The sequence below is a fragment of the Centroberyx gerrardi genome, chromosome 11, assembly GCF_048128805.1.
Source record: "Centroberyx gerrardi isolate f3 chromosome 11, fCenGer3.hap1.cur.20231027, whole genome shotgun sequence".
NCBI lineage: Eukaryota > Metazoa > Chordata > Actinopteri > Beryciformes > Berycidae > Centroberyx > Centroberyx gerrardi.
The window spans coordinates 11,155,076-11,177,498 of NC_136007.1; the positions used below are offsets into that span (position 1 = coordinate 11,155,076).

Consider the following 22,423-nt stretch of genomic DNA (forward strand, 5'->3'; position numbering starts at 1 on the left):
CTTGATCTTTCTGTGTTGGTTTCATCTCTACCTGTGTTGATGTCCCCTCTGTCTGTTTTGACTGGAACATGCATTATTAACGCTTTGCTCCTGTCGGACCTTTTAGTCAGAATATGTGAGCAGTAGCTCTAAATAGATGCCACAGCTAGATGGCGCTTGTGGTTCAGTGATGGCACTGTTGGCTTCTAAAAATCATTCTGAAAGGAGTAATCTGATCAGGCTGGGAAAAATGCACGAGTGTAAGACTATGAAAAATTTAAAATGGAACGAAACTAAAAAGGAGAGTGGACAAAACACTCTTCTAAAATATGGGACATTTACCAATGTGTGTGTGTGTGTGTGTGTGTTTTTCTCTTTGTCTGTGATGAACAGGAAAAGCAGACAAATAAATTGGATAAGAGGGATGCTGACACTCGTTTCCAAGACATTTATATGATCACAAAATACAATAACATGATAAAGTGCAAAAGTCAAATATGAAAAAAATACACAATTCATAGGTAGAAACAGTGGATCACATCAACACAAATGTTTTTTTTTTTTTCTTCATATCATTAGTTTCACATTGCAATAATAAACATTTGCTTCTTGGTTTCATGAACAGTGTCATACTCTATATGCTTTCCTAATGGTTTAAATACACATCACAAGATGTGGAATACTATTGTACTATACCAATAATCATAATTTAAGATAACAATAATAGTTTTCAGTCCTTTTCTTTTGCCTTGACAAGTAGTGTGTAAAAAAAAGAATCATAGATCATGTTTTTCTCCATCAGTGGACGGTGCTGATAAAATACTCAGTCTTGCCTGTAACCATGACAGTATTTTTGTGAATCATCTGGGTTTTGAACTGTGAACTCAATGTTAATGAACCAGACCCTCAATCCCTTTGCTTTGCTGTTGTATCAATATCACATGTTCACTTTCTGCAGCCCTCTGCAAACCACCCCCCTTTTTACACATGCACACACACACACACACACACACACACACACACACACATACATATTTCATATTCATAGTGATCTATATATAATAATACTGTACTGGTAGTACTTCACTCAAGTCTGTAATATTTACAGCGGTTTATAAAGCACCATTTTATGTTATAAAGTACATGCATACAAAAACTTTTCTTTTTCTTTGGGTAAGAGGGGAGAAGAATGTATCAGAGTCAGTCCTCTTCTTCCTCCTCTCCCCCCCTCTCCTCTTCTTCGCCTCCTCATTGCCAAGTCTTTCTGTCTCTCCATCTGTTTCTTCTTCTACCCTTCCTCCTGCCCGTCTTCCAAGACTCAACACAGTCCCGTCTCTCCATGAATCCATCTGTCGATCCGTCTGACGCTCTGCCTAGGTCCCCTTCTTCGACTCCCACTCCTGGAAACCATGACACAGCACAAAGTGAGGAAATCATGCCTCTCTCTATCCTTCACACACACACACACACACACACACACACACACACACACATACACACACACGTAGCAGTCTTATGACCCTAAATATTTCAAGGAACCATGTGGAATTTCCCTATTTTGGTTAGCTGGGTGATCTTTGGTTTTCTGCAAGGGTTGACCCGGTTCAATCTGTTACACAACAGACACACACACACACACACACACACACACACTCTACCTTTGCCTTCTGCATGACGTTGCCCCGTGAAGAAGCGTAAACAGCCGGAGGACGTTTACGAAGCTCGGACGCTGAGTTGACCGGCACAGTCTCGCTGTAAACCTTCTCTACCTTATTGCCCTGTGCCTGCATACACACACACACACACACACAGAAACAAACACAGACATCAGATTTCACCCACCTAAAGAGTAGCACTGAAATATATCTAATGATATATTCTAATGAACTGAGAGGGATTGATATGTTTCTCTGGGTAAGAATCCAGTGTGATGTGACAGCTGTGCCATGTAACAGCTCTTTCAAAATCTGGTATCTACATAGGTTAGACACCAAAAAACAGGTGGAAGCAAGAAAATCTATTGAGGTAAATCCATAAATTGCATGTGTGGTAAGCAATAGGGTGGGGCTTGAGTGATGAAAGACAGGATGGGCTTCTAAAAAAGGAGAGTTTAGCAGGACATTTTTGTGTTTTTGTGAGATAAAAGACAGAAGTGCGTCTTTGCTGTAGCTGCCTACCTTGACGCTGATCTTTGTATCGGTGGGCGGACCCAGTGCTCCTCCAGCCAGTGACTTCTTCAGGTTTTCTTTGACCTCAGTCAGTCTGAGCTCTAGCTCCACCCTCTCCTCCTCCTTCTGCTTGCACAGCGCCTCCAGCTGGGCAAACCGCTGTTCCACACCGCGACCTGCACACACACACAGACACACACACACACACACGTTTAGTAGCACTACAAAGCTCAAGTCTAAGAACTAGTGTTTGTGTGTGTGTGTGTGCGTGTGCGTGTGATTTGTCTCTGACCTGTGCCGTTCTTCATCTCCTCCTTCACCTCCTTCCTCTCCTTGCGGAGGGACACCAGTGTGTTTTTGAGTTCCTCCTTCTCCTTCTCCAGCTCCTCCTTCTGTCTCAGGTACCGCCTGGCGTCCTCCTCTGCACGCGTCTTCCCATACCGCGCGTACTGATTCACATCTAACAGCAACAAAAACCACAATATCAGTAACTGTATTATCAACATTACCATCCACATTACTTTCATTATGACAGAGAAACGCCAGAGCGGCTTCATGATGAGAAGAGCAACAAAGAAGATCAGTCAGTCATTCAGCTAGTCAGCTATTCATGCTGTCAAATGGACGCAGGAAAAAGTAGCTTGTGGTCTTTTGTTCTTTTGACTGGAAACATGATGCAGCGAATATAGAGATTGGCATAGCTGACAATTTTCAGTGTGGGAAGGGGGCCAAGGCCATGATACTCACCACAATGCTAACCAGACATTTCTTTTATGCAACGCTCAGTGCTTACATAGCCAACAAACTCTTGGAAAAGAGGTTAGGAAAAGGAAACAAAGGACAGTTTATTGAGAAGACTCACTGGAGGCGTGTCTCTTGATGGCGGCCTGCTGCTCGGTCTTATCAGAGTCTCTGCTGGAGAAGGAGGCGTGGCGTCTCACCTGGCCCGGTCTGCTCTCTGCTGCCCCCTCCTGCAGGGGAAGGGAAAAACAACACAGCAAATTCAATTTCTAGCATCATAGCGTTTATAGTGTCATTTACATAAATCTACATGTTTCTGTTGACAATATAACAAGACAGAAACCGTATACAGTAAGTCATAAAATGAGGTTTAGATTCATAATTCAAGCATTGCTCCATTCAAAGAGACGCCCAGTTAGAAGTAAAAGAACAAAACAAAGAAGAAAAAAGTGTCCCTAGAATTACATAACATATGCCATTAGTTGGACACTTTTATCCAAAGTGCCTTATAGTAACATAACTGCATACATTTTCAGCATGGTATGTTGGAATATTGATGTATAATCATACAAAAGTGCTAAGTATAGAAATAGTAGACAAACTAAAAATCATATCACTGAAAACTTCAAAATTGTCAAAAACACCAATGCTGCCACAGTCAGGCACCAGAAACCCTTCAGCTCAATAATAGAGCATGGCACTAACACTGCCAAAGTTAGGAAGTTAGGGGCCACCTAGATTAAAAATGTATGCAGTAATAATAACGTATGGCGATTTGGATAAAAACAGCATAGGAAGGAGAGTGGTAAGAGAGAGGAACAGTGATAAGAGAAGGAAAAGTGAGAGAAGGGAGATACTGAGAACTTCAAGTTTGGCAGCTTGAGGGACGTGACTGAAAGATGTTATGTGTTCAGAAGTTGAAGATCTTTCCTCACCAAAATACTTTCATAGACCTCGTCATACATTCTGGAGTCTGTTGAGGCACTACTGGAGGAAGTAGTGGTGGTAGTAGCCCACCTGAGGGAGAGAGAGAGAGAGAGAGAGAGAGAGAGAGAGAGAGAGAGAGAGAGAGAGAGACAGAGAAAGGGATAGAGGATTATGTATTTCAGGATACAAAGCTATGATAAATTACAGGCAACAGAAAACCCCACACAGATACATCACACACACACACACACACACCACACACACACAGTGACTCACATGAAGGAGTGTCTGGCAGCGTGCCGTATGTCGGTGAGTGTGTCCACATCGATGTAGTCGTAGTGCAGCTCCTCAGGCAGAGTGGCGCTGCCCGTCTCTGCAAACAACACACCCAGCCAGCGGCCCAGATCCTCCGAACAGCTGGCCTGGTGGACACACACACACACACACACACACACACACACACACACACACACAGACACGAAGAATGGAACTAAAGTCTTGAAAAACAAACTACAGGCTACAAATCTGCCTCTATTCCTCTTCAGCCCAGTAAACGTCTCCCTCTGTACCTCTAAAGCCGCCAGTTCGCTGCCCGCCTGCAGGATGCGGATGGAGAAGGGATGTTTGGGTCCGAGTCCCCCCGTCACCACCTCTGACCCCCCGAGCGGCACCACGATGACTGGGGGCCGCTGGTCCCCAGGGTCCTTCTGGAGGTACAGGCTCCCACCCCGCACCACGCACCAACGCTCCTTCCAAGAGCCGCTCAGGCACACGCTCAGGTAGCCTGAGGAGAGAGAGAGAGAGAGAGAGAGAGTGAGAGAGAGAGAGGAAGAATACACATCTGAATTAGGTGCAGGGGAAAAAAAACTGTCAACAAGTTTAGAGTATACCAGGTTAGTTATAGTTTAGTTTATAGTTAGTTAATAGTTATAGAGTTAGTTTATGATCAATTCATTCAATTCAAAATGTAAATTGAAACTGGATTTTATGTGATGATAACAGAGCCTTCATTCATTAATTCCTTTACAGATCAAATATAAAAACCTTTTTACTGAAAAACATTTACAGTCTACACACTACTGTGTGCTCCCATGGTGTGAATTTCACATCTGAGTTGCTGTTTGAGCAATTTAACAGAATACAAGCAGAGGCCTGAGGCCAATCTAGTATGTATATTTTTACAGGTAAGCCTTTATATTATCATTTTTTTTCTCACTACTGTATATAAGTATTATTAATTTATTTTCAAAGGATGTCAACTTCTCTCAACTCCAATTTCCCATCACTTTTCTTACTTTTCTACTCACCTTACAATAATGTGAAACTGCAAATTATCTGGCATGAATCAACAAACCGAATAACTAGGTGAACTATCTATTGATCTGTCAGCTGTCAGTCAACCAATCAATCAATCCGCTGACCACCATACCATCCAACCAACCACTTCACCAACCAATCAATTAACCAATCAGCTACTTAATCACTCCCTGTCCTCCTCACCACAGCGTGGGTTGTCATGGTGACTGGCAGAGGAGGGGGGGTCTCCCGGTAGGGGCGGTTTCCGTTTGGAGAAGCTGATGATCCGGTTGATCTTCTTCCCTGCTGCTCGGCTCATCGACCCCGTCAGCTCCGAGAACGCCCCGCGCTTCCCCCTGTCTGGAAACAAACACACCCTGCTCAGACTGACAGTGTGGTCACAGAGTTCAGGAGCAGTTGATACGCAGTATGTTGCTTGATGCACAGCCAAAAAGTGAAAAGAAAAGTGAAGAAATATTACAAAGTTCAATGCCATGTTACTTAATCAATAAAATCCATCGGTCATGTTTTTACCAGTGTGTTTGTTTGTGTCTGTGCGCGCATGTTTTAGCTATGAGTTATGCACTATTTTAAATTATACCAGTATAGTTTCCCATGAAGGTGTGCATTTTTACAATACTAGTGTCAATGATATTTTATTTTTTAATCAGTTAATATACAAAATACACATTGCAGAATTGAAATGGAAACGACGAGAATGAGATGAGAATAAACAATTTTGAATGAAGGCTGCACCTTGACAAATTTTGTAAAATGACAAAGGACAAAAACCCTCCACAAATTCAAATATCATAACACTTTCATAACTAAATAAAAACAGATTGTAATTAATTTCAGTGATGCATTTTAGCCATATAGCCAAACCCTGGAGTGTGTGTTTGCATACACACACTGAATCTGCCAGGTGCTGCGGCGCTCTGCCCAGCCTACTTCCTATGATGTCAGTGGGAGACAATCGCAGGAAGAAGACAGGAAGGATGTCATATCTGCTCGCGCCTCACTTCCTGTCTCTCCCTCTCTCTCTCTCATGTCCCGTTAGCTTCAGATCCCCTCAGCCAGTAAACAGTTTGTAACAATACTGAAACAACATGTCTGTGTTGACCTATATTCTGACCCAGCATCATGGATCTGCCGGTTTACCCTTCCTGATTTTGTGGATAGATAAACAAAAAAGTGTGTGTGCTTGTGATCATGTTCTTGTGTGTTTGTATATGGGTGTGTGTATATATGTGTGTGTGTGTGTGTGTGTGTGTGTCCACGCGCTTGTTTGTGTGTCTTTGCTCCCTTTGTCTCCTTTCTACTTCCTCTCCCTGAATTAAACTACTTGTATTAAGTTCTCTGAATAATGTCTAAGTAATACTGATACTAAAAGCTCTTTATGTTTTATATATAGTTTTGTCTCATCATCATTGTGCATTTTTACTGATCAGTTAAATACTGTTTAAGAAACAATTTTAAAGCTACAAAGTTTCACATACACATCATTGTCCCATCATTTATATAGCACTTCTAGGAAACACTGATGTCTTCAAAAACTGCATTCTGAACTTGTCATTATAATCTAATTTGCAGTTTTAAAATACACTGTACCATTTTCAAATACACATCATCCCACCCACCCACACACACACACACACGCACACACCCTACTCCTGTATCCCTCTGCATGTTTCAATGATAAAGACATTTCCCACTGCAGGATCAATAAATTAATACAACTAGTATTATTAGGTTATGAAGGTAAACCTACTCAGTGAGTCAACAGTGTCCCGTCCTGCTCCCTGTCCAATGGACAGATTGTCTCCTGTTGGCCCGCTGTCTGAGTCTGATGCCTGCCGGTCAGACAGCAGCACCTGGCAGAGGGAAATATGGAAAACCTTCAGAAACAACCTTGTACTGAGAGGAGAAGAGAGGAGAGCCCTTATTTTGGCAGAATAATTATATCATGACTGGTCTAGGGGCAAAATACAGACACAGGTAAAAAGACAGAACATTCATAGACAGGCAGACACCCAAACACACACACACACACACACACACACACACACACACACACACACCTTGTCAAGTTCCATCTTCCTCTGTATAATGGGAGAAGCGGATCCTTCCAGTCTTTCAGTATTGCTGGACTGGCTGCCAACTTCTTGAACCACCTGGACACAGAGTGGGGAAACGTTGACTACCAGATACGGCTGCACATTTAATCAACAGAAATGGATAATTGTAATATGAGCTACTTCAATTTGCAAGAGGCTGCAATTATTTTATCAGAATCATGGCTGCTCAAAATGGACTCCTATTTTGGTGCTGAGCCCAATTTCTGGCCTATAAATTAAAATGCACATTGTAAATAAAACTGTCACTGTGTTCAAACAGAGCAAGTCTTAAGCAACATCTCAGTTTTTGATTAAAAGTATTTCATGCTGGCTGAAGTGCAATATTCAGCAAAAATAATTGCAAAATGGTCATTTGTCATTATTGTGCAGCAGACACAACCTTGTACTCTCTCTCCTCAGTCTTATTCCCCATCTCTCACTCCACCCTCCACCTCCCTTTCCATCTCCTCCTCCCTTACTGAGGACATGTTGAGCAGAGGTACTGTACCTTCAGCCATCGCTGGGCCTGCTCTTTACTCTGAACAGCCAGGACTAGAGCTTCGCCTCCGGGCAGAGAGAAGCGCAGCTCGTGCCTCTTCTTCCGTCCTTCCTTGGGGACGTAGATGACGTTGCACAGATTCAGCGGGAGCTCGGTGTGGGGGGTGCTGTCTTTGATGCTCTTATAGCACTATTAGAAGTGAGAGAAAGATAGTTAAGTTGAGAGAGAGAAAAAGAGAGAGAGAGAAATGTATGTTCTCGCAGAAAACAAGGTACGGCAATGTAGCTAAAAGGGCACAAATGCTTTTTGCTGGGACTGCACCCTATTAGCATATGAATATTTTACCCTTAGGCATGGTTCATATTTGTCGCCTGTACCTCTAAAGGAACAATTGTGTACCCCAAGGGACAAAAATGTTCTTTGATGCTTTGGTACAAAAATGTTCCCTTTGAGAAGGTACAGATATGTCCCTTTAGGGGTACCGCCACAGTATATGGCACTTTCTACCTTAAGGTGGCAAAAGCGTACCTGTAAATTCTGTATTAAAATCCCCTAAATTCATATCCCCCCTATTCATAAAAAAAATCTCTCTATATATATGATACTGCCAAATAAGCTGATTGTACCGTAAGTTGGTGGTGAAATGGTACAAATATGTACATTTTGCTGCTAAAATGGTACACGATTAGCACCTTAAGTACCACTAGCGTACCTTTGAGGATACATTTGTGACAAGTGTACCTTTGGGTACAGCAATGTACCTGTACTGTACTCCTGTTTCTGACAGTATATGTAAATATAGCCTGCAAGAATTCAAAAAAGGAATTTTTAACCATAGCTCTAAACAACAGAGAAATGTGTCCACTTGGTGCTTTAAGATAACTAACTAAGCTATCCTATTGGCTTATTGTTGTTGAGATCAGTGGTGAGGTTGGGAATTATTGGGTGTGATGTTGTGGATAAAGAGTAAACCTAAGTTCAGGCTCATTTTCAGTGTAGTGTAGGTGTTGTGTTGAGAGTTCTGGTTCACCAAAACTTACTGTTGAGCCCTCTGGAGGCATCATGGGCCTAATTTAATTAAACATGTGATGAGAGGTTTCCATTTGATATCCCCAATGACATATTCTCACACAACTCCTTCCTTTAACATCCAAGCTAGGTTTCTACATAGCTTGGCATACAAAGGCGAGGCACTCACCCTACATAACACGAGGGATATTTACATCAGATCCTATATATGGGTAAACAGCTTTTAAAATGGCTCCATCTACCTGTAGTTTATTGTCACGGACAACGGCCAGCTGCTTAGTCCATTGGCCGAAGCGTTTCTTGCGCAGCAGGAAGGCACAGATACGGCAGTCTCTGATTGGCCCATTAGAGCTCTCCTCAGCTGTCCATCTCTGAGGTTGGTCCCGCCCCTTGGCCTCCTCTTCCTCTTCTTCGTAGGACTCGTAGGAACTGCTCAGCGCGTCTGAGTCATTGTCTGGGAAACAAAAATAATATGTCAGGGTGTTGGAGTGGATGATTAATTTACACAACACAGACAGGCAATTTCTGGATCCATCCATCCATATATTCCACATACTGTCACATCAGCACCCTGCTCTGTTCAGACTGTACTGTTAGCATGAAGAAGAGGAAGAGACTCACAGGAGTTTTTGGGAGGCCCGTTAATCCTGGTGCTGGGGTAGTTATTGTCTGCATCCTCATAGTAGGCATCCTCCACAGAGTTACTGGAGCCTGGAGGAAAGGAGAGGAGAGGAGAGGAGAGGAGAGGAGAGGGGAGGGGAGGAGAGGAGAGGAGAGGAGAGGAGAGGAGAGGAGAGGAGAGGAGAGGAGAGGAGAGGAGAGGAGAGGAGAGGAGAGGAGAGGAGAGGGGCAGAGAGGGGAGGAGAGGAGAGGAGAAGAGAGGAGAGGGGAGGGGCGGAGAGGAGAGGAGAGGAGAGGGGCGGAGAGAGGAGGAGAGGAGAGGAGAGGGGCGGAGAGAGGAGGAGAGGAGAGGAGAGGGGAGGGGCGGAGAGGAGAGGAGAGGAGAGGAGAGGAGAGGAGAGGGGAGGGGCGGAGAGGAGAGGAGAGGAGAGGAGAGGAGAGGAGAGGAGAGGAGAGGAGAGGAGAGAGCAGACAAACAATCGAGAAAGAAGAACTCAGTGAAATTTTGAATAAAACAATAGGTTGTAATTATCTATGAGCGTGTGTGTGTGTGTGTGTGTGTGTGTGAGTGTGTGTGTGTGTGTGTAGTACTGACTGTGCATTGTGGTGGTAAAGTACTGAGGGGTGGAACCAGGATCCAGAGGAACAGCCTCTTCATAGTAGTCATCAGGAAGGGGTGTGGTTGGCAGGGGAGGGGGCGTGTCTGTGGGTGTCTGGGGAACCAATCACAGCCGAGGGTCAAAACAAAATCTTAGGTATGAGCACAGACGGATGGAGGGACAGATGGACAGACAGATAGATAGACGACTTACAGATTTATTAGGGTGAGTCTTCTCCTCCTCTTCTTTCTGCTCTTTCTGCTCCACAGGAGATGCACTGAGCATGTGCAAATCACAGTCTGGTGGGGCAACACAGGATTAACCGCATTAAAAATCAATGTTGTCATCATCATCATCATCATCTCCACCGCCACCATTAACTTTACACTCTTACTCCTCATCATCATCTTCAGGATGGGAAAGAGATCTTGACAAGGGGCAGCAGAGTGTGTGAATTGAACCTGGAGAGGAATTCAACTCGATGACACTTAACTGACTGTAATATAATCCAAAGCATAACCTTTAAGATTTGTTTGATAGAAGTATAATGAGAAAAGATGATTCTATTCTCAATGTCTTCCCCATCGCTTGTTTTTACAGTCCTAGTTGATAACCTTTTATATAGATTGTGGAGTGTCCTACAGCTAGAAGGTTTAGTAATCCTTGGGTTTTTGAGAAAATAGCTAAGCCATAAAACTGCTGATTTAGATGTTTAATTATTTTAATTTCATTATTTTGTATGCATTGTATTCTCTATACATTGTAATTTTTTCTGCAAAAAATTTGGTATAATACACATTGTTTATTGTCATTACATGTTACGTATGTTATGGCATGTTGATATGTTATACACAATAATGGCATTTTTTTCTGCATAAGACCCAGTGAACTGAACTGAACTGAACTGAACTGAACTGAACTGAAAGCAGGGTCCCCTCTACTCACCAAAATCCTCAAACAGAGACTCGACGAAGCTGGTGCCGTTGCCATAGAGACAGCTGTTCATGTAGACGTCTGATCCGTTGACTGTGGGAAAGATCAAAAGGTTTTGAATTGGTAATAGTCTGATAAAACTCCCAGAAATAAGAGAGATCGGGGAAGTTACTGCTAAATCTGTCAGGCTTAGAGAACAGCATATAGAGATGTATCTTAGAAATAATAAAATGCAGTTTGTAAGATTTTATGTATTGAGATACAAGTCTATCGTGAATTGAGGGGAATCATTAAATCTTCTGCTGTTAAAAAATTAAAAACACTGATGATGAGCTGCTATAAAGAAGGGTTAAGTTATCACTTCTCTATACTGGCATTTTTAGCCGAATTGGCTGTGTGAGAACTTGTGTCAAACAAGGACATGCAGCTTCAAGCTTGTAATTGTCTGGAAGCTTTTTTTGGAAGCGTTAGTCTCCTGGGCTGCAAGAAATAAAACCCAGACCGGATGAAATACAGCATTAATTTGGATTACAGTAATCAGTCCGTTTTGGATCAAAGCACCTGAAGAGTGAGTATTGGCAGCCAGCCTGGGTCCAGTCAAACTCTTGGCATTGTGGAAACATGGTATAGATCTTGGCACTCGGAGCCACCAGGATGCCTACCCACTCTCCTTTCTTTGACCTCCGTCTCATCCTCTTAAATCTTTTTCGTTTCATCATCCTCTTATACCAATCCTTACATCCTCTCCTACATCCTTGCTTCTCTCAGATAAACAAGGATCTACTGTGGGCCATGTTTTGTTATGCGTTTTTAACTCTCGCTGTATACTATATCAATGTTGTGCTGCTGTTGTACATTAGAAATTTTTAGGAGCGGCAGTGGCCTAAAGGTTAGAGAGGCAGGCTTGTAAAAGTTGCCATTTCTAATCCCTGGCTTGGGTGGGGGAAAGTAAATTAGAAACGCTCTCCTCTCCCTTAGTAAGTAGTGTTGAGTTGACCTTGAACAAGTTGCTTAACCCCTAATCGCTCTAGCTGAGCTGGTGTAAATATGTGGAAGTGTATGAATGTGAAGCAGGATGTTGCTGAAAAACAGCAAGGATGTTCAGTCAATTTCCCATGGATAAACAAAGGTTAAAGGCCCAGTGTCAATTGGAGTTATAGCACATGTACGTCCAATGAGAAGTCCCTGAATGCAGCACTGATATGAAAACAATCAACTCAGGCACAATGAAGTAACAATAAAACAGAGTAACTTCGACAAAACCAATTTAAGGCTTCATGTTTACTTTAATGGATTATACAGCCAAGTCTGTGGAAGCTGTTTTCAAAAATGAATAGCAGCAAATGGCTTCTTCTGAAGGGAGGAAAGCTGATATCTGCAACTGTGCTGACTGTGTGCAGAAACTAGAACTAGAACTAGAACTAATAGAAAGGAGAGGGGCAACTAAGATGATTGGCACAAACTTAAAAAAATACCCGACATTATCCATTAACAATAAATGTGTTAATGCCTAATATGGTATTAACTAAACAATAGAGACCAAAGTGGTTATTCGCACCACACCAATCCCCTCTCCCCTCCCTCCTGGTGTCTTCAGTCTGTATACCTGCAGGCTGCACTGTCTCCAGGATGTTGCGTATGGAGGCCATCTTGTCGGCGGTGGCGGGACTGACCGTCTCCTGGTCCAGCATCTTCAGCAGCGCTCCCAGCTCGTTCACCAGGCGCTCCATCGCTACTGAGAACCAGGAAACAGACAAATATTATTTTGGGGGCAGAATCGCACCATGAGGTCATTATGGGAGACTCATTATACTGCAGCCTCTTGACGTGGCTCGAATGCTTCTGCTCTTACACCCAGTGCATCGAATATCCCTTCACACGCACGCAGCAACACACACACACAGGCACAAGGCTGAGGCAAGCGGCCAGTTAGTAAGGGGCATGCAGTCAGTTTGGAACTCAGCTTACCGCCTGTTGCAACAGCTGAGCGGGGAGAGATATTTAGCATCCTACCACATCCCTCTATCCATCCGTCTGCTGCAGTGTCTTTCTATCTGTCTGTCCCCTTCTCCTCTGTTTTTCTTTCTTTCCCCTCCTTCTTTCTCTCTGGGCTGCCACACTTCACAGTCCTACCTCCAGTTTGGACATTGCAGGCTTTCTTTGAAAAATAATAGTTTTCATGTCCAACATCCTGTGTGTTTGTGTGTGTGTGTGTGTGTGTGTGTGCTTGATGACCTTGACACTGTTCCAGACCCTCTGACACACTCTCACACATCCTGCTTGCTCAGAGCTGACAAAGAGAGAGAGGGAGAGGGAGAGGTTCAGGGGGGGCAGAGAGACAGAGAAAAGGAGGAGGAGGAGGGGTGGGCAGAATACTTCCTTCCTTAAAGGAAATGGAGGCAAAATAAAGAGGAAAATCTGTAGTTCCACTAGAGATATGGATAGGGTTACCACACTGCCTGTAGCAAAGTACACTGTAGGTTCATTCAATTGTTCACTCATTCATTACAGAAGTTAAGAAGCAGATGTTTGACACAAAGGATGTTGGTTTGAATACGCAGAGTGGCTGGGAAAATCTGAGTGGGGCTGAATGAGTAAAACTCTCCCTCTTGCTCAACAGCTACCATCGAGATCTTAAGCAAGGAATTTAACCCCAATCGCTCCAGTAGAGCCGCTCAGCAGAAGGTTGTGGTTGTGTAAGTACATGAATGTGAGGCAGAGTGTTACAGAAGAAGAGCTTGTGTTCTCACCAAACCTTCTGACATATAAAGGTCAAAAATTCATTCTTTCATCCTGTTTATCAAACTGTGCTTTGTTTACTTCATTAATCTGACTTCCTATGTTATCTTTGTAGGAGCTGATTTTCTCAGCAACAACACATGGTGGTGTAGGGGATTTTCTTCTTCTGTGGTGTAGTAGTGCGATATAGGGCTATAGGCCAATACATCATATCGGACCAATATTGGCCTTTATTGGACAGTCAATGTCATCCACTGCTGATATGATGGAGGTTCCTCCCTGACCACAGCTACATAAAACGGTCTGTAAAACCTGCAATGAAGTTTTATCTTCGTTGCACATTGTATTTGTTTGTTTAATTGTGCAGTAATGTTTTTTGCAAATTAATTAATTTAAAGGCCTAATGTATCCCAGAGTTTCCTTGCCACAGGTACAGTGGGTCATTCTGGCTTAAAGGGCTGGTAACTTGTGTTTAAATGGAGAGTTTTAGTGTCCCATGGATGGTCTTATCACTTTTTGGCATGAAAATTGTCATTTAAAGCTATTGAATGTCAGCACAAAATATTGGTTATCGGCAGCTACAATACAAACATATAACTCTCAGCATTCAAAAACCCATATTGGTCAAACCATAGTGTGATACTTCATTGTAGGTAAATGCAGCTGATCACTCCTGGAGCTGACAGGGATTCAGTGTCTTGCTCACGGACACTTCAGCAGGACAGATGCTTGACACACACAGGATCGAGGAAACTACATCGTTTGAAGGTTAGATTCCCCACTCAGTAAGTGAGGTGAGGAATTGGTTTATTACTAGTTTCTTACAAACCTGCATTAGGAGTGTTATAGAGCTTAACAAACTTGTGTACAGAGCAAATTATTTGACAATACATTCCCCTGCTGGCTTACTTTATATACTAAATATTAACACATTCCCTCTAATCCTTCTCACTGTAATTACTTTAAATGTGCCATAGTTAGGGAAAATTGTCTTATTCCCATCTGTTGTGACTTGTCTGATACTAAAACAGAGAAAAAAAAATACAAAAACACAAATTTTGCTGAAATGTGAAAAGAATAAATATAGTTGCTGAAGTATGATATGCATAAAAAATAAATCTAGAATGAGTGGAAAAGAGCTGACAACATTTAAGATCAGAGAAAAAACTCGTCATCCCTCTTTCTCTCTCGGTCTCTTTCTCTCTCTCTCTCTCACACACACACACACACACACACACACACACACACACACACACATAGTGGGGAGAGAGAGAGTGAGTGAGCGGACTCCCATCTCTTAGCCTCTTCCGCCTCCCAGTCTGACAATACTCTATTGTCTCCACATGGGCCAAAATTAGACGGCCACAATGCTCCACAAGACCAGAGCAAACAATGCAATGTCAGAAACTCAAACAAAAAACAACACAGGAATTCAAAAACACAAATACACACACACACACATACACACATACACACTCGCACACACAGTCTAAGAGGGGCGTGGAGCACAGCTGCATCGTCCCAAGCCATGGGCATTCTGGGTTAAAGGATATGTCCAGCAGCTGTGTGTGTGTGTGTGTGTGTGTGTACGCGCTCTCTCTCTCGGCCAGCAGCTGTGGTTTCCTGTCTTAGTTGTCGACAGAAGCTTATATCCACTTCTTCCTGATCTCAACTCTCCTTCATCCTACTGAGTCTCACCTCCTTTCCCTCCCTCCCTCCCTCTCTCTCTCTCTCTCTCTCCTCCTCTCACTCTCTCTTCCTCCCACTCTCCCCTTTCTCTTTTTCCATCTCTCTCCCTCCTACTCTTTCTGTCCCAACACATCCTGCATCATCCTGAACTCTCATCCCACCTCTGTGTTGCTTTTTAAAGGTGCAATCCAGAATTTATTTGACCATCTCTAAGTTTTGAGTGTATTCGTCCTTGGAAAGTGTTCCGCTTTTCTCGAAACCATCACAAATGAGCTGTCGCATGCTGTCAGTCAGACAATAAATTTCAGGGTGGGAAAAACATAAATAAATGCAGTGCAATCACTCATAATGTAAGCAACGCCAGTAGTGGGGTGACAGCGTTTCAACAGACTGGACCTTCAGCCTGTTTTCTGTTTCTCAAGTCTCACTTTACACAGTCAAGGCCATCCATGTGCCTCTCTCTCTCTCCCATACTCCCCCTCTGTTCTCTCTCTCTCTCTCTCCTCTCTATGTAAATCTATGACTCTCTCTCTCTCTCTCCTCTCTGAGGACTTGAGGGTTCGGAGGCTGATGATCAGCTGTTGTGGAGGCCTGTGGTTCCTCTCACCCACAGAAGGATCTTTGTAACCCCCAGCGTGCGCACGACACACACACACACACACACACACACACACACACACATACGCACACACACACACACACATTTTTTCTCTCCTCATCTTTCTTTCACTGCTGGACACACACATGCACTTAATTCACAGTGAGCCCACACACACACACACACACACACACACACACACTTTTTATTTGACTCTCACACAGATACATCAGCTCATACACACAAGCATACAGTCACATGGATCTTGGAGCCAAATAGGGGAATGTGTGTGTGGTGTGTGTATTTGTGAATGTGTCTATGTGTGCGTGTGTGTGTGTGTGTGTGTGTGTTCATTTGCGTACGTTTGTGTGTGTTTCCGTGAAGAGGCTTTCTGAAGAAGGTCAGTCATGAGACCTGGATCATGCGACTTCCATTTTAACTGATTTAGCGTGTTTGGTTGCAGCTCACAACAAAACAACCACTTACTGCAGTTGCTGCTTCTATCCTTCTACTTCTTCTCCTGCTGCTGTTTATCTCACCACATAATGCCTATGGGCAGCAGGGGGACAGAGAGAAAAGATTAAACAAAAGTCAAACAGGCTCTTCTCTCTCCAACCTGAGGCTTTCACTCCCATCCATTATGCGTCTCGCCCATCAATCACACCGATCCGAGCCTAACCTCCTCGGCCCCAGGCTCGCCTCTCCCAGCCAAGTTATCCCTCCTTCTCGCTGCCTCCCCTAACATTTCAGGGCTGGGTCAGCTATGTGAATACAGCTGAGTTTGAATTGCTTGAATGATCTCACCCAAAAAAAAACAAAAAAACACGAGATTAGCCATCAAAGGACTTTCAAGACAAGATATTTTGTGTAATAGGATAAAAACAAGAGCGCAAAATGTGTTCCATGCCTCCAAAGCGCACTGAGCTGCTATTTAGCGCTGCAGCAGGCGTCCTCTTCCTGCCTCCCCCACACTCCCAGAGGCCGAGGTCTGACAGCCATTCCCCTCAGATCCTTCCACTCCTTTCTCTCTCTCTCTCTCTCCCCCCCTCCACCCCCCCAGATCCATCTCTTTTAACTCCTTCCCTCATCTGACCCCCCCCCCCCACTCCTCCCTCCATCCCTCTCCAGACAGCCGTCCTCTTCAGACGGAGGTCAGAGTTCAAGTCCTGGCTGCTCCAGCAACTCCCTCGGAGACAAAAGTCTATTTCAGCGATGCAGCATCTCATAATTCCTATTTTCGTGACAACAGTGGATGGTGTCACTGCTAGCCCGGGGTTTGCAGTCAGTCAGACACTTTAAAAAGTCCCCTCTATTCTAAACTAGTGAGAGAATTTAAAAAGAAACAGCTGGGGGATAAAAGCCATGGAATTCTCTCTTTCTTTTTTCTTACATTCTTTCAGTATCTTATCACTTTCTTCCGATAGAAAATGGTGAACAGACACGGGAAACAGAGGAAGTTGACACTGTGGCACTGGTGTGAGCTGAAGTTCAAACCCATACTGCTGTGGTGCTCCGGTGGCGTTCCCAGGTAAGCAGACTGTGCCACTGTGTCACCAAAGTGCACCATGGGAAATCCACAGGTATTTCTTACTCAGCTTACTGTAACAAAGCTAATCTTGGGGCGTGCTGGTGTGGAAATTGCCCTTCTTCCGGAAGAAGAATCCCCTTGCCCCCAGTTAAAGGGCAATTTAGCATAAAATGTCAGTAATTTTATGCTAGAATTAAAAGATTGCACCAGAAGAAATAAGCCTTTATACAGCCAGAGGTACCAACTATAAAGGCAAGTGATAGAACAGCGGGTTTGAAGTTGGATAGTTTCTTGCTTATTTACCCTACCTGAAAATGTGACCCAGAAAAGATAGTGTGACAGTCACACCTAATTTTTGGAAAATAATTAAGGAATGATATAATTTGTACTGCTTTTGTGGTCTTGAAGGTTATGGAAATGATTATTCAATTTGTATGTGTTTTGCTTAACAGAACCAACACATAGCTGGACACATTTTGACTTTCAGTGAAAGTCGTGCATTTGCTCAATTGTCCTAAATCTTTGTAAATACCTTGAAGCATATTGTCTATCAATTTCAAGCTTGTGCAGAGCACAGACAGCCCAAAATATAAAATGTGCATGGGCTGCATTTCAGCTACAGATAAGTGTCCTTTGCAAGATCCCTATTAGCCTTGTAAAATAAACAAAACCACTCAAAACTGTGAAAGGTGTAGAGATGACAGTGACCTGCACACCAGAAACAAATCTATTGGGCTGGGTTGTTTGTCACTGTGGTTCTCTCTCTCTTTCTCTCTCTCTCTCTCTCTCTCTCTCTCTCTCTCTCTCTCACACACACACACACACACACACACACAGAGATAAACACATGTTACCATGTATTATTATTGTAATGGTTGTTTTTTCCTGACAGTGTTTCCCGGATACAGGCAGTGAGGTAAAAGATGTGTATAGATTCTCCAACATCCCATCAGTCATTCATCTATCTGATACAACCTTCAACCGGACAAAACATGACCCAGTGTTATTCCTGGTGGCTCTTAGTGTATCTCCACTACAGTAGCTTAGCCGTTAAACACTACCTACAATACATCTACACATGAAGGACATTTACAGGCCTGCTGTGCTGGATATCACTGTCATGGAAAGTTAATAGTAGCCCTGCAGTCCTACATCTCCCTCTTGCTGTAAACTGTACTGCAGAAACTGAAACTGTGGGAACTCTTGAGTAAATACAAGCAAAGTTAATGTCACTGTCCTTGTGAAATAGCAAAAAGGCTCTGAACCTTGTGACGCTAGAGAGGGGAAGGAGGACACACTGGGCGAGTAAGAGGAAAAGGGAAATGTAAGGGAACTATGGTAGAGGTCAAGGCTTGTGACAGTTGTTATAGAGAGGACTGATGTGTGTGTGTGTGTGTGTGTGTGTGTGTGTGTGTTTGTGTTCGTGTATATAAATGTCAATAAGCCTAGACCACTCGAATGCAATGGATTATTACAATGTAATAAAGCATCGCCAAACGTATTTTATTTTTCCCCTACAAAGTCCAATCCTAAATCCATAAAAGAAATCAGACTGTTGGCATCTGTATCCTGCTTTCCATGCATGTATGTGTTATACTGTATTTTAAAGCGGGGTGTAACCAGTGATGTATTGGAGGGAAAACCCCCCTTAAAGGAATAGTATATCCCAAATGAAATTTCAATCATTATTTACTCACCCCCATGTCAGTCAAAACTCCACTGAAGATTGTAGGAAAACCAAACACAGAGTGAGTCTTTTATGCAGCTCCAAACAAAAAGCATACCAAGTAATCACATTTCTTCAAATAGCTCATCTTGTGCAGCATAAGCCAAGTGTTTTGTAGCCGAACGGTTGCAATTGTGGGTCAAAAAGTCACATTTTTACCTTGTTACTGCCTATATTTTCCTCACTGACAATGTTTTATTCTAGAATGTGTCGACAGTTGTGTAAGTGTTTGACTACAAAACACTTGTTTGCACTGTTGACACTTTATAGAATAAAACATTGCCAGTGAGGAAAATATAGGACATAAGGTAGGCTAAATATTGGATTTTTGGACTCAAATTGCAATGTTTGGCTATAAAACACTGTATGCTGTACAAGCTGTTTGGAGAAATTTGATGTATATTTTCTGTTTTTTTGTTTTGTTTTTTTGAGCCGTATAAAAGATGACTTTTTATTTTCATTTTGGGGTGAACTATTCCTTTAAACTCAATATACCCAGCTTTTTAGACTGACACATTTTTTTAAGCAAATTCATACCATATAGGCTACTTCAAATAAATAGCCTAGAGCTATCAAACCGATGTTAGGCTACATGAGGATGAGGTGTTCTGAGGAAGAACATTTTCTGAAAATATAATAGATTTTTGTCCATAAAGCTCATTATTTGCATTTTGATCATCACCGACTGGAGATTGACCTTTTTTTTTTTTTAATATAATTTAGTGCTAGCCTACATCACCGGGTGTAACATTATAATGCCCCTTCCTATTTCCAGCCCTGCAGCCTCGCAGCGCTGAACAGAGCGGGCATTCAGCTCCTGCTGCGGCTGCTTCCCCTCCAGCAGCGCTGCTTCCAACGGGGCACTTCGCTGTTGGTATCAGATTGCATCATTCCAATACCTGAGGAATACCTCCTCCATTCACACACAGTTACGCATACGTACACACGCAGCGCACCATCCGGCGTGTAGGTATATGACATCATCTGTCCCGTTACTCCACCAGTTTGCCGGGAGCACGAGACACTCTCGGCTTATTCCAGCGGCTTGGAGCAGATGTTGAGTAAAATGGGCTGAAGGTCTTTCCCTTCGTTTCAAATCACTTTTATGCAAACTCTAACGAAAAATCACTATAATATTCCTATAATAGTCCTGTAGCGGTTTATAGCTACTGTATGTGTTTGTGGTGCTGAACAGTGAGTTTATAGCGACTTTATGGTGCTTTATGATATTTTTATGTATCTCCTACGGTAGGCTGTCATTATAATATTCCTATACTATTCATATTGGGACTTCAAGTGTATCTGTCGTTTTCAATAGTGAGTTTATGGTGAACTTATCGTACATTATGTTTTTTTATCCTATGGCATCACTATATTCCTATAGAATATTAGGCCTATGTAGTTTACAGTCTGGAAGTTATCCCAGTGTTACCAGTTGTTTTTCGTGAGGGAGTAAAACATGAACACTGGATAAATGAAAAGAGGGGAAGAGTTACTCACAACTCTGACGTTTGGAGTCCATGTAGTCTGCTATTCCACAGGTCGGGTTGTCCTATTTATTCACGATTATAATCCCTCAGTTTCTGCTTGTAAAAGTTAGGGTTATTAACACACCCGTGTTCTCCATACACTCCTACACTACCGAGCTCTGTCAGCCACCGATGCGGCCAAGTGAGTCAGTGTGACCGCTACAGTTTATAGTTTGAATCCTGGTTCCTGATCCAGAGCCGCACTGGGTCCTAGTGCCAGTCAGAGTAAACCCACTAAACCTTTGGTTCCCACACATTTTCATGCCACTGGTCTTAGACACACATTAGACCACAGAGCCCCATTTGATGAGATTTTGTCCCAGTGAACTCCATATGGAAAATATGTTTGTTGTTGATTCAGTGTTAAATTGTATAACTGCCTGCCATGGTTCCCACCGCAGCGTGGGTGTACACTTCTATGATTTTTCCATGATTTTACATAACTAAGTCGGAACGCTTCCATGACCCCAAAATTGTATTCTTTCCTGGTTTGTTAATGGGTTTTTTTTTCCAACTCTGTTCTAGAGGGGTAAAAAGTCATAGTTTCCACTACAGTTAAGCTTGTTTTGGAGAAAACAGCTGAAAAACACCACTGAATGCAATGAATGTGTGAAACAATCTGCAAAAGTGACCCATGATATTCCCTGATATTCCCTAACTATAAACATATTCCCTGACTTACTCTGGAATACACCTCTCAAAACTCCCTGGGAACCCTGCCCTGTATGTGGTGGTGAGGGTGAAATCTATAATTACAATAGTTATAATTATACATTCTCTTAATGGGATAATTTCTAGCGAGTTACATGTCAGTGAAATTAAACAATACTTCATTTTGTTTCGGATCTCTTTGAACCCTCTCACGGACCCCTGGGGATCCCTGGACCGCACCATGAGAGCCACCGGTCTGACCTGAAGTGACCCTAAACCAAAAAGTACAATACTGAAACATTAAGTATAGAAGTTTAAAGGGAAAAAAAAGTCAAAATAACTGCAAATTGGCAGCATTTAGATCATTTATTCAGCAGCAGCAGTGACCACAGGCAGGTGATTATAAATGATAAATGTCATACAGCTCAAAAAAGCCAAAGAAAAAGTTAGATTGCAGAATTGAATTTAGTTTTTTTTTAAGTTCTGTACACTTTTACTGTGAATTTTTGTTAAAGAACTGTGAACACACACACACACACACACATACACACACACACCTCTTGGTCAAGACGACTTCCGTTACATCCGTTACATGTACATTCATCTACAACACTCCTGCAGACTAACACTGAATCTTCTAGTTCTTTGTTTGCAGCAAACTATTTATCACCTTCTGTTCCTACAAACTGCATTTTAATTCAGGCAGTAGCTAATATCTTTTTTATAACACCATAACACACATTAATCCTTTCTCAACACACATTAATCCTTTCCTTGTCAGACACCCGTTCAATCTTGATCAAGTTCTCCTTGAGCTCTCCTTCCCTCTTTCCATCTCTCTTTCTGTCTTGTTCGTTCATTCATTCGTTCCTTTCTTTCTTTTTCCTTCCTTCCTTCCTTCCTTCCTTCCTACAGTATTTCCTTCCTTCAATTCAGAATGGTTTTCCTTGTCTTTATTCAGAGTTCTACCTTTCACTTCTTATTATATGGACACTTTCTGCCAGTCATTTAACCACGCACACACACAAATGCACACACACACACACACACACAC

At 42.7% G+C, this 22,423-nt stretch overlaps 1 protein-coding gene across 2 annotated transcripts; it reads right to left on the reverse strand.

Annotated features, from left to right (window-relative positions):
• Positions 1-448: 448 nt before the first annotated feature.
• Positions 449-20,822, reverse strand: afap1l1b (actin filament associated protein 1-like 1b). Of its 2 annotated transcripts, none has more exons than XM_071906212.2 (19): positions 20,690-20,822; positions 12,516-12,644; positions 10,922-11,002; positions 10,190-10,275; positions 9,973-10,090; positions 9,378-9,467; positions 8,999-9,210; positions 7,737-7,916; positions 7,193-7,285; positions 6,883-6,985; positions 5,316-5,471; positions 4,385-4,599; positions 4,092-4,237; positions 3,824-3,905; positions 3,010-3,118; positions 2,440-2,607; positions 2,157-2,323; positions 1,638-1,763; positions 449-1,379 (listed from the first exon to the last, which is right to left on the reverse strand). In XM_071906212.2, the coding sequence occupies exons 1-19, from the start codon at positions 20,709-20,711 to the stop codon at positions 1,353-1,355; spliced, it is 2,310 nt and encodes a 769-aa protein (XP_071762313.2). In that variant the 5' UTR covers positions 20,712-20,822; the 3' UTR covers positions 449-1,352. The 2 variants fall into 2 exon arrangements, with proteins under 2 accessions (XP_071762313.2, XP_078142735.1); XM_078286609.1 differs by lacking the exon at positions 20,690-20,822 and adding an exon at positions 12,878-12,910.
• Between the last annotated feature and the right edge of the window lie 1,601 nt (positions 20,823-22,423).